This window comes from Peromyscus californicus, unplaced genomic scaffold (genome assembly GCF_007827085.1).
Source record: "Peromyscus californicus insignis strain IS unplaced genomic scaffold, ASM782708v3 Scaffold_8__1_contigs__length_139910024, whole genome shotgun sequence".
In the NCBI taxonomy this organism is placed as follows: domain Eukaryota; kingdom Metazoa; phylum Chordata; class Mammalia; order Rodentia; family Cricetidae; genus Peromyscus; species Peromyscus californicus.
Genome location: NW_026294606.1, coordinates 30,398,754 through 30,411,765, shown reverse-complemented (window position 1 = coordinate 30,411,765; position 13,012 = coordinate 30,398,754). Strand labels below are relative to the sequence as shown.

General features: G+C 45.7%; 1 protein-coding gene across 6 annotated transcripts in view; it reads right to left on the bottom strand.

The window, feature by feature from the left end:
• Window positions 1–13,012, bottom strand: part of Slc22a23 (solute carrier family 22 member 23) — a 169,300-nt gene that overhangs the window by 122,256 nt on the left and 34,032 nt on the right. For 4 of the 6 annotated variants that reach the window (XM_052728577.1, XM_052728578.1, XM_052728574.1 and 1 more), the window contains exons 2-3: window positions 10,147–10,250; window positions 3,461–3,615 (exon numbers count right to left, since the gene is read on the bottom strand). In XM_052728577.1, coding sequence (XP_052584537.1) covers window positions 3,461–3,615; window positions 10,147–10,250 — 259 coding nt within the window. The remainder of the gene's footprint in view (window positions 1–3,460; window positions 3,616–10,146; window positions 10,251–13,012) is intronic. The other 2 variants (XM_052728579.1, XM_052728576.1) reach the window with 1 other exon arrangement.

Here is a 13,012-nt window from a genome sequence, read left to right as displayed (position 1 = left end):
CCAGCTCACGTATTTCCTCAAGCTGGCCCAGGGATTTGGAGAGCTGGACTACCCCAGCCCAGCTACCCATGTCCACCCCAACCTCACCTGCCAATCATGACTTTGGTTCCTTTTTTTTCAATTCTCCATTGTCAAAGGTGGCTTGTCTGTCATTTCTTTACAAAATCCTCCTCCTTTTCACCATTTACATGGGTTCTCAAGCCATTGTTCACATCCTTTTGCTTCATTTTAATTGTGCTATCTGGAATAATCTATTAGCTCCTACAGGAGGCTAATGTGTAATATTTGGATGTTTTCATTACATGTACCATGCTGTTTGGATGTTATCCTCAACTTTAAAAAAAAAGTGACTCATTAAAAAAAGATTGATTTAATTATTTATTTGTGGGTATGCGTCTGTGTATGCAGGTAACTGTGGAGGCTAGAAGAGGGTGCTGGATTCCCTAGAGCTGGAGCTGCAGGTGGCTGGAGACTGCCCAACATGAGTGCTGGAAACTAAACTTCAGTCTTCTGAAGAGCAGTAAGTACTCTTAACCACGGAGCCAGCTCTCCAGCCCCGAACACAATCGTTTTCAATAGCTTATTCTCCTTCGGGGAAAAAAAAATTGGCAGACTGCTTATACACATCTATACAATAAGATAAATGCTGAAGCCAGAAAACTGCACAAAGGGGGAAGTAAACTAGGGATAGTAAGATGAAGCTAAGAGAGAGGACAGGACTTAAAGCTTGTGTTGTCAGTCCAAGAAAGAGCCACTTCCACCAGTGCTTGGAAGGTTCTGAACTACTAGCCCAATATGGTCCACAGTCTGCTTCAGTGGATAAAGGTGTAGGGCAACACAGCCACAGCTATTCATTTACATATTACGCATATGCTTGGCTACTTTCATGATACAGTGGCAGAGCTTAGGAGCTGCAGTGGAGACCATCTGGCCCACAATGCCTAAAATTTTTACTATCTGGCTCTTTTCAGAACAATTTGCAGACAGCCAGGTTATATGATTCTCTACCTAGGAGAGAGAAGCAAACCTACTTCCTAGACTAAGTACGGTCCTTGTATATAGCAAGTGCCATCATCCCAGCTCCCCAAATTCTTTTCAAGCTTAATAAACACATAAACAAACATAAAATGGTTTGTCAGAAGCCTGTGGTACACTCTGACTTAGTAGGAAAGGCCCGACTAGAAAAGATGGTCCACAAGGACCTGGGATGACAGCCCAGAGGCCTGGTACTTCAGGAAGGCCCAGCCATCAGAGATGAAGGGGGCAGGGCGAGAAAGAGGTCCACCAAACACATATTCCCATGAAACTTGCTTCTCTCAAATTCAGTATAAATACATCAGTGACTTTCACAGGGTCAACGGCACAATGACGTATGTCAGTACAAGTCAGTAAGGCTGAACAACAACACAGTTCGGGTACCATCCACACATGGGCCAGCTTAATCCAGGAGCAGACTCAGAGTGGGCAGGCGCCAGGCACATACGCAGTCTTTCCCTGCCCTCCTTCCTCAGCCTTGGCTGATGGGGCTAATGATCTGGTGTTTTCTTCTGCTGAGACCCAAGTATCCTCAGCAAATTATTAGCATTTATTATGCAAGATAAAAGGAGAGGCCATCTTTACTATATGATAATTTCTTCTGAACTCTGTTGACTAGAGTGTGAGATTGAGGATGTATTGTATGCCACCTTCTTATGGTTCAGCCACCGTGTTTTGTCTACAGGTAGCCATCTCCTTCAGAGGTAGTCCATGGGAAGGACCAGGTAGCCAGGCCCCTGTGATAACTAGAGCCTGGAAAAGACAGCTGCCTGGAGAGAAGAGCACCTTGATGACTTCAAGCATTGCTTGGAGTCACTTCAGGAAACATGCCTTGGACCTGACATACTACATAGACCAATGGTGGGTCAGGGCCTTGGGGACACCATAGCCACTCTGAAGGTGTTAAAGCCCAGTGCCCACACTGTCTCTTCAAAGAAAGAAAACTCCAGATGCCATCAGCTAAACCCACCGCCTTGTCACACATCTCCAAAGAACTCTGTACGACAAGTGCTCCAAAATAAAGACCAACACTATAAAAGGTGGCCTGTAAGAAGCTATGATTCAGTTCACTGCTAGGAGGAGATAGAAGAATATACTGTGGCCTTTCCATTTCCACTCCTTTCTTATGGTTGAAACGCTGTCATGCACTGATAGTGTTTCCGGTGGGACAGAAATTTAGGTTTATCTAAAGAAGGCTTTAATATGCAAATTGAGCCAGGTGGTAGTAGTGGCTCACACCTTTAATTCCATCACTTGGCAGGCAGAGGCAGTTGGATCTCTGTGAGTTTGAGGCCAGCCTGGTCTGCACAGTTACTTCCAGGACAGCCAGGGCTACACAAAGAAACCTTGTCTCAAAAAAAAGAAAGAAAGAAAGAAAGAAAGAAAGAAAGAAAGAAAGAAAGAAAGAAAGAAAGAAAGAAAGAAAGAAAGAAAATGCAAACTGAAGAGAATTACAACTATTTGCATTTTTTACTCTAGAAATTACTAGCTCATCAAGACCTGACTCCTCCCTGTTATCAAAGATCAAGAAAGTCAGAACCTTATCTGCCCAGTGATCCAACAGGTCTTTCCACAGGGTGGCCAGAAGCCCAAAACTAACAAGTAAAATGTCTACAGGTTCTCCTCCTCTTGTGGGTGTGTGGTTGTCTTCCAGAGAAGTGAATACAGATAAGTAAAACTTACCCATATGTGACAGCAGAGATCCTATGGGAACAAATATGGCAGAGCCCCTGAATGCTTTCTCCATCCTATTTCAAGCACAGGAAGCATGCGCAGGCCCAGCCCCAGGTGCTTTGAGCCCCAAGAGCAGAGGCTGAGTGGATGGGAAAACCCTACAGCCTTGGAGGAAACAGCAACCTAAGAGGCCATAGTCCTTTAATGTCACCCACTTAGGGGACAGCGTGTCAGCTCCATCCTGTTTCAAAAGAGCAAACACTACCAAGTCTTGCCATCTAATGTTCTAGTACTAAAGCTTGACAGTTCAAATCCAGACCACCTACGGTCACATCAAAAGAATGTTAAAAATGTGGGTTTTGTATGACCTCAAAGTAGAAGAAAAGAAGAAAAGATCTCAAGGAGTCCAGGATAGCCAAGTGCAGTCCACATAGAACAGTTCTTCAGTACGCACTGCTAGATCCAGGACCGGGGTACCCAACAGTGCATTCTGAAGGGCACAGACACTTCCCGAGAAATCAGCAGCCTCCATGTCAGCTTGAGCTGATCCCCACATCTCCAGATCATTACACAAACTTCCATTCTCCTTGATGTGGGCACTGAGCCCAAGCTGGAAGCCTTTTTGTAACCACAAAGGCTTCAAAGTGTGTGTGTCTCAAGTGCCACCACCCCAACAACTAGCCCAGAACCTCGCAGGCAGCAATACTCGGGCTGATTTTCGTAGCGACTCGTCATGACAGTTCCTACTTACGTAACGCATATAAGGTGAGGATGATTCCGGCCAGGCAAAATCCTTCAAAGAACCTGAGTGTGCTGAACATCGTCACATTCACTGACAGTGCCACAGTCAGTCCAAAGATCAGGATGAAGATGATGGAGACCAGCAGCACAGGCCGCCGACCAACCCTGTGAGGGAGAGGGGAGAAGTCAGGCATCTACGTTAAACAAGAGGGCAGTGCTCAGTGCTGAAATCCAGCGGCCGGTGAGCACTCAATACATGCTGAAGGAGTCAGAGCTAAGTGTCTTTATACTGCCCATATCCACTTCCTAGATCATGGCTTCCTCCCTTGGGATACAGGCCTCTTGTAGGATATTAAGCCCCATCCTCTCTGGAACTGAGAGGGCATTGCTCAAACAGCTACTAGGAGAGAGAATTATGATGTGGCCCTGATTACTGCTGCTGAGTCTATCTCTGTGTATAAACAGGGACAGCTCAAGGCAAGAGAACAAAATCAATAATAATTCCCCAAACACAAACCTCGACACACCCAGCATAAAATGTCTCAAAAAACTGTTGACCTTTGGAACTGGCCCAAAAGTCAACATAGCCATGGAGGGAAGGCTTTACTTCTATTCTCCAGTTGTTACCTTGATGGGGGGAGGGCTATCTTGTTTCATAGGCAGCCTATAGGTCCAGGGTTGGGCCAGCTGCAATTTGCTTCAGCTACATGACAACATGTAATTCTAAAGGGACCACAGGGATCACACGTTAAGCCTAGACACTTTGGACTGTAAATAAATGCTCTGATGTCTTAAAGTAGAACCTGCAGGAAAGGGCAGTGGCATACTGAGTCTACAAACCACACACAGAGCTGATCGGTGCATGATCAGTGGCCACTATGGGACAATGTACTTGGGGGCAATCAGAGGGCAGATGGGGTAGTTCATGGAAACTGAAAAACCATGAGTTCCCTTGTCCCCGTACTAACCATTCACCTCTCTCTACTTATTACAAGTAAAACTGTGGCAACAGAGCTGCAGGAAACAAATTAATATTTAACACAACTGGCTTGGACTAGAAGGATAGTCCACAGAGAAGGTGGGGGAGAGGGAAGGAAGGAAATGCAGGCTGGTGCCCTCAGCACCACACAGGGCAGCCAAACGGCATTGGCTGTCCTGGACATTTATGACAAGGCACTGACATACAAGTAAAAAGGGGAGAAAAAAGAGCCAAAGAAACAGACAGCAGAATGGTGGCTGCCTGGGGCTGGGTGAGACTAGAGAATGTTTATGAGCACATTTCACAGTCTCTGCAAGGACGATGGAAGTGACTTAAACTCAGAATGGGCAAAGGACCTAAGTAACTCTGTAAACACATTCAAAATCATTGAATTGTGCACATTAAAGGGCAGGTTTATATATGTGTAAATGCTTTCCCACTTAAAGCTTGTTTTAAAGATTAAAGTACTGCTGCAAGGCCTACTCCTTCTTCTATAATTTTAATTTATATAAAATATAACATAATACGTAAAAATATAAAAACTATAACACAGTAATATATATAATAGTTTTAAATATAAAATATAAATATATAAAATATAACATTTATATATATGTGTATATATATACTATAAATGCAAAGTACTTTCTCAGGGTCTACCCATTTCTTTTTGATTTGAGGATACGTGGCCAAGGCTATGAGTTTATAACAATGAAAAGCCTTTGTGTTTGCGCTGGGGTCACAAAGCCCTTCCAGGAAAGATCTGTACCCAACTCACTTGCAGAAGTACATTTAAAGCATGGCTCACTTGTCCTCTTAAAAGGGAGGAGAGTATACAAGTCTCTAATATCTATTTTTAGTTTGCGGTACATACCTCACCCTTGAATGAGGATATGGGTTCTGTTTCACTTCTTAGAGGGGCATGATGAGCCTGGCCTGAATCCCCAAGCTAAACGTTTCAACTTTTAGCCTTTCTGCACTTCCTGCTATTGCTTGATAGTATCTTCCTATGTAGCCCAGTCTGGCTAACCTAGAACTCTCTGTGTAGCCCAGGTCAGCCTCAAACTGGCACTCCTCCTACCTCCAACCTCCTACCTCCTACCTACCCAAGTCTTCCAATCTCAGTATGCAGTCATGCCTACTTCTTCCTGATGTTCGAACCTGTGTTTTCCTGTTTTGATTTTGTCTTAGAAATGATGCTTGATTTTTTAATTTTCAATCTTGTAAAAACATATTCTACATACTTCCCTCCCAAATGGTTACTTAAATCAGTAAATCACACCTATCAATCCTTAAGGGCTGTGGGGGCATGAGTAGTCTCTGAAGTCAGAACAAACACCGTGGCTTTGCATCCAGGTTGGTAGCACATCATTCCTGAGCTGTGATCTTGGGAAAGTCCATACTTTCTCCACTGGTGTCTTCTAGGGAGTTTGCATAGAAATGTGCCAGCCACTCAACAACCGTTCACTACATCACTACATGCTAGTTACAAGCCTCATGTGAGCTGGTTCCCCAGAGTGGGAGCACAGGTGAGGGACAGCAGAGGCCTTTATCTTTTTGGATCTTCAAAGATGTACCTATCTAAATTCTCAGAATCTATCTTTTTTTTTTTTAACTTTTAGGGCAAGAGGGACTCTGAAAATGGGATTGCAGCTAAGGACCTCAAATGAAGTGATTTTCCAAGGAGGGTAGCATGAAAGAACTTGACTCCATTTTACTGGTTCTGAAGGTGGAGGGTGGGGTCATGAACCCAGAACACAGGTGGCTACTAAGGGCTAGAAAAGACAAAGAAACGACTGTCCCCTGAGCCTCCAGGAAGGAGGTGGACACTGCCCTGGTGGTGTCCTGGTTTCATCCCAGTGACACCCATGTCGGGCTTGTGAACTGTAAGGTGATTAATTTGTGTTGAAGCCACCGAGCATGTCTTAGTGACAGCAGCCACAGGGAACTGATACAGGGTCTCCAAACAGACATCCCTTGCCAATGAAGCGACTGGAGGAGATTTTGAATTAAAATCAGGGATTGTTTACAAAAGATGGGGCAAGCTGGCAGAGAACCTGTAGGACATATCCACTTTGAAGTTTCTATCAGCGGGGTTGGGAGGCTGGGACACTGGAACCAGATAGTTATGCATGTGAGAGAGAGGCACCATGTAGAGGGGACTCGGTTGGTGCCCCTCGCAGCTCTGCCGAGACTAATGTCTGAGCTGTCCCTTATTTCAGCTCTTCTATATCCCCAACAATGCTTTCATTCCACCCATTGCTGTTATAAACACAGGCCATCCTTCAGCTGAGCCCTGTCCTGAGTGTCTCACACACAGCTCAACTAACTTGTCTCTAAACAAAAATCTGGGTTGAAAATGAAGCTCGTTTTTTCTTTTAAAAAATATTTTATTATTTCAAATATTTGTATGTGTGTTTGTGTGTGTGTGTGTGTGTGTGTGTGTGTGTGTGTGTGTGGTGTAGGTGTAAGCAGTGTGATTTGTTGGGGTCGGAGGAGGATGTCAGATACTCTCCTCTATCATTCTCTGCTGTATTCCCTTGTAACAGGGTCCTTCGATGTCTTAGAGTTTCTGTAGCTGTGATGAAACACCATGACCAAAGAAACTTGGGGAGGAAAGAGTTTTTTCAGTTTATACTTCTCCATCATTGTTCATCATGGAAGGAGGTCAGGACAGGAACTTAAGCAGGGCAGGGACCTGGAGGCAGGAGCTGATGCAGAAGCCTTGGACGAATGCTGCTTACTGGCTTGCTTTCTTATAGAACCCAGGCGCTCCAGCCCAGGGATGGTACCACCCACAATAGGAAGGACCCTCCAACAGTAATCACTAAATTTTTTTTTTTTTTTTTTTTTTGAGACAGGGTTTCTCTGTGTAGCTTTGCGCCTTTTCCTGGAGCTCACTTGGTAGCCCAGGCAGGCCTCGAACTCACAGAGATCCGCCTGGCTCTGCCTCCCGAGTGCTGGGATTAAAGGTGTGCGCCACCACCGCCCGGCAGTAATCACTAATTTAAAAAAATGTCCTATAGGCTTGCTGACAGCCCAATCTTATAGAGGCATTTTCTCAACTGAGGCTCCCTCCTCTCTGATGACTCCAGCTTGTGTCAAGTTGACATAAACCTAGCCAGTATACTCTCTTAACTTGCGAATAGGCCAGAAGCCAGCAGGCCAACCAAATGCTCCTGCGTCTGTTTCAATAGCTCCGGGATGAGGTGCATGTAGCCATGCCCAGCTTTTTACCTGGGAGCTGGGGATTCAAACTCAGGTCCTCACGCTTGTGCAGCAAGTGCTCTCACTGACTGAGTCACCTCCGCAGCTCTACAACTCTTTAAGGAAAGCACCTAAATGTCTGTAGATGCTGACTGTAATTTTAGAAAGCTTACTCTATGACTTGATCAACTTCCTCATGCAGCCCTTACCCTGCTGGGAGATGTGGAGTTCCCTCAAATGGGGTGATTGCTTTTAAGGCAAGGCTTAAGCAGAGAGTAAATACACCCCCCCAACTAAAAGGTAGGAGAGTTGTGAAGAACAAAATTTCCCTGAAACAGAAGGCCATTCAAACTCTCCTAAAGCTAGTGCTCAAACATATATGATGACTCCCTAGGTCATCCCTGCTTGCTTGTCCAACCTAGCCCCCCAGGAAGCCACTGCAGAGAACTGAGTTTGTGCCATCAGACTCTAGGCGCTCTGAGAAAGATCCAGACAGACTCTTAAGTCTTTTGTCCCCATGCCCAGGCCTGGAGTGTGATCAGGGAGGCCACTGGGTATGTGTGTGCAAGAAAAAGCCTGACACAACTTCCACTTCCACAGACAGATTGTTTAACAAAACCCTGCGTTTCCTATTGTAGTCAGTCACTTGTGGAATCAGGACACTATGAGTGCTATCAAGTCTGCATTTCTTAGAAAGGAGGGCCATGGATCATATCGGTATACATTTCTAATTTCTGTCAGTTCTCTGGGAAGCAGTGTCTGCCAGATGAGAACAGCTCATGCTAAAAAGCTAGCAAGCCAAGCATCTGGTTAAATAAAACCTTACTTTCCACCCTCAAAAACTAGACAGCTCCTAGAACAAGACTGCACAGGTCACTGGCAGTTTCATTGCTGAACACAAGAAATGTGTCCATATGAAGCCCTAAAAATGGTGAGTTAGCAGATTCTGGGCTCACAGGAAATCACATTGTATGTGCACACAAATAGACATTAGTTTGAGGAAGGAAATTTCCACCACAGAACTCTCTATAGCCATTCCCACTGCCCTGGCTAGCTTTCTCAGTTAACCAGGATACAGAGGGTACCAGGAAAACACACACACACACACACACACACACACACACACACACACACACACACACACAGTCTGTCCCTTAGCATTCCTGACATTCCTATGTCAACAGGCCCAAGACAGGCTGATTCACATACAAAACAGATTATTGTGAAGAGAGTGGGCTAGGAAGCAGCCAGCCCACATCTCTGTCCTTGGGCAGTCCCTGACATTATACAATTTCTTCTCTCTTGAACACAGGCAGCACCACAGTGTTCTTGTGACCCGAGGATGCCTTAAACAAAAGTGCCATGGCAGGCCCTCAGTGAAGGAGTTCTGGGCCCTGTGGTGTGGTGTCAAGTCCTGAATGCAGCTTATAGCTGAGTGGACTTGGGGATGGACTTCAACTGCTAGGCTCTAGTTTTTCAGCAATAAACCATTAAGGCATGGGATTATCTGATATTTGCCTGGTACACAGTGATCAGCAGCAATGAGGTCTTTTTAAAAATTATTTGTTTTGATTTATTTTATTTTAGGTGTTTTGTGTTGCATGCATGTCTGTGCCTGCTGCCCTCAGAGTTGAGAAGAGGCTCACCATGTGGGTGCTAGGAATGGAACCTGGGTCCTCTGGGAAAGCAGCAAGTGCTCTTTACCACTGAGCCATCTCTCCAGCCCCTAAGCAGCAGGTTCTAACTCAGTGTCTGTCTCCTCCTGGTCCTTTTCATCACTTATTTCCTCCCGAACCACACACTTTGATCTGGAAATCCACCCCTCCTTACCCACCTAAAACACATTCTGTCTCATTTCTGATTGCTACCCTTCCCTTGTCCACAATGCCTATCCATTACCAAATGCCATTATGTTCTACCGTCTTCCTCACCATTGGCACCACAGAGGCAGCTCCTGGCTAAGCCAATAACTGTCTCTAAAATGTGCATGATATTTTAAGGTGTTACTCCGGACTGATATTTATCTCCATTCATAAGGTGAAGGGTCTGCAACTTCTTCACCAATGTTTTAGGTTTTTGGAGATGGAGTTTCATTATGTTGCTCAGGCTGGCCTCACTGAGCTCAAGCAGTGAATTCAGCCCCCAGGAGCAGAGACTGCAGGTACATGCCACTTCACCCAGCTCTCCTTTTTTTTATGTATTTTGTGCATCTACCCACTTGGCACCTAGCTGGGCATCTCCATGCTCCTCCCAACTAAGCATAAGTTATCAGAATTAAATGGGGCTGCAGGCTGACCTTGAATGAATTTAGACCCTCCTTCCCCCTGGTCTATCATGTATAGTGATATATTTTGCCTCTGCATTCTCCAAGTGGTAGCTTCTATTCTGGCCTTACTGGCAAGCAGAGCAAAGGCACGGTGACCCTGTGTTAACAATGACCACTCCTCTTTAGCTAGCAAAGGTGTGCTGTGCCTTCCAAAGGTCCATGGTTTGGGTGTGTTGGTACTCACCAGTCAGCAATGCATCCAGTTATTAGGTAGCCAAAGATTAATCCAACCAGCAAGGAGAATTTAGCGATATGGACCTTCCAGGCATTATCACACACAAGATCCCACTAGAGAGGGGCAAACAGAAGGTAAATCAGAGAGACGCATACACACAACTAGTCGTGCTCTATCACAAGCACAATACAGTAACCCTACAAGGGTCTGGGCATTGTTACTGGGGCCATATCACATGTGACACTAAGAGTATCATCATTAGGCTGCTGAAAACCCAATGGGAACTCTCTAATTTGCCCACAAAATTAAATGTGGTGCTTTAATCTAAACAGATTACCTACATCTGGGAGGAGTGATGTATGAAATCTGGGGGACATGTGTGCCTCTGTCCCAAAAGACCACAGGAAACCAAGGGAGAGGAGGATGGCCAGAGAAATCAGTGGTACCCTGGTGACCAGAGTCCTTCACACCCCACAGAGTTGCTATAATCTAGATGATGGGAAGGCCTGGCCAAGTGTCCTTATGGGGTGCTGTAACAACACGAGGAAATGAAAGGCAACATTGGCTTTTTCACTCCATTATACTGTCTAAACTGCAGTCTCAAAAAGAAATGGAGTTAATAGTGAATGCTGAGCTCTGAACTTACTATATTCTCTTTTTTTTTTTCTTGTAAATGCTCTTGTGAATTGTGTTATAGGGCTAACTGCACAACCGGAGTCTCAGACTTAGTCAATTTTGTGCAGTAAAGTTTTCTTTAATTGGAAAAATGAAAATGATCCTCAAGGCTGGGGAGATCACTCAGTCCATAAAGTACTTGTCACACAAATGTGAGGATCTGAGTTTGAATTTCCAGAACCCACATAAAGCTGCCTGTGGTAATGGAATCCCAGAGCTCCGACAGCAAGATGGGAGATTTGTGGACCTGGCATACACGAGGGTGAAGAACCAAGAGACCCTGTCTCAAACAAGCTAGAAGGTGGGGGCTGGCACCTGAGGCTGTTCCCTGACCTTCACATGTGCTACAGCATGTATGTATGCCTACTCACACGCAAACATTCATGCACATACAAAGGGAGAGAGGAGCGAGAGAGACCGAATCCTCAATTATTATCTTTCCTATTTACCAAAGTGGAAAAGGACCGAGGCTCACACACAGTCACCTCTAGGTCAGAGGGCAAATGAACAGGGAGTGGCTGGCTGGCTCCATGAGGACTGTATCACCCATCCTTGCTGTTTAGTGTTGCCATCCACTCTCAGTGGTAGAGAAGCCCTTCTGGCAAATGTTACAGCTTGGAGCTTTTGACCTCAGGTCAAAGGAGGTACAAGGGTGGTGGGGTATTGACTGCAGCTGGAGACATGCCCCACCATAGGAAAATTTAGGAATATTAGAACAAGAGGTATGCTGGAGGCCATCAGGAAAGGTGAGGGTAAGGGGTAGAAGCTATGCGGCCGCAACCTGAACTAAGTGCTGCCTTCTTAGGTGTCTCTTCTTTGAGCCTCTACCTATAGGGAGATGCAGAATGTAATGCCAAGTATTCTGGTAGCCTCAGGTTTGAAGTCTCCAAACTTCTGGGGAGTCCAGTGGAGGCTGAGGATGACAGCTCTAGGTCTCAACTTCAGTGGAATTTGGAAAAGACTATCTGTAGCAGCAGTTGCCCAGGAAAGAACCTGGCCTGGACAGAGAAGGAAAGGGCTACCAGTCACTGCTCTGCCATCTGCCCAGAACTTCTTGGGATACTTGATGCCCATGCTCCATGGCAGGATCCAGAGACTTGGAGAGAGTAACTCACTCTATCCTCTACTGAGCTGGCTCCAGATGGTCTGAATCAGAGCTTAGGAGGGAAGGCAAAAAGATCAGGCACAAGCCCCACAAAGGCCAAGAAAGATGGTTTGAGGCTAGTTGTCTAGATGTATTCGTGTGTCTGGGGAGGAGGGCTGCTGACTGCTTCAGATATCACTTAGGCAGTCAGATTCAGGCATTCCTTAAAGGAGATCTCAAAATGCTACAGAACCACAGGGACTCCATCACCTGGGAATGAGCAGGAAGTACAGATTAGGGGGCCCCATCCCCAATGCTCTGAGTGAAAACTTCTGCAGGAAAGCCGAGCAGTGGGGGCTGACAAGCTGTCCAGGTGAGCCTGAGCCACATGGACCCACTGTCCTGCTTCTGAGAAGAGCCATAAGATCCTATCCTGCCTTCCCATGCCACAGTGGAGGTAACCCATGAGCTTCACCACCTCAGGCTTCAATGGCCTCCCAAGAAGGAAGAGACTAACACTCCATATGAAACATACATCACTACACCTTTGTCCACTTCGAAATTGACTGTGAAGCTCCAAGACAGCTTAAGTGGGTTCTTGGAGCCAGCCTGATGTTTCTAGAAGAAAAATTTGATAATAAATAACTTTCTAATGCCAGGAAGGCAGATTTGGTCTTAAAACACAAGTTAACAGCTTTGTCATGAACAATGTGGGTGCATTCTGTTTTCCCAGCTCCATGTAAACATTTCTGGGAGAGGCATCACCTGTACCTGTTCATCTCCCAGCTACACCACACCTGCATAGACTTCGGCCTGGCACATTCTTGGCAAGCACTAAGCTGCCCTGACCCAGGTTACTGCCTGGGAGAGACACACCAGCTGCCGTCTCTTTCATTCACTCCACTTCCAACGACTTTCACATCGTCACCAAGACTCCCCATTGATGAGTTTACTCAAGGTTAAATGATGCAAAAGAGTACATTACACTTATACTGAATGGCCAGGAGACGGGAGACTTTAATAAAAACAACCAGGGAAGTGGAGAAAATGGCTGGCACTGTTGCCAGCCCAGGCACCTGAGCAATTACTACACCCTGCCTGGGGCAGCCATGACCC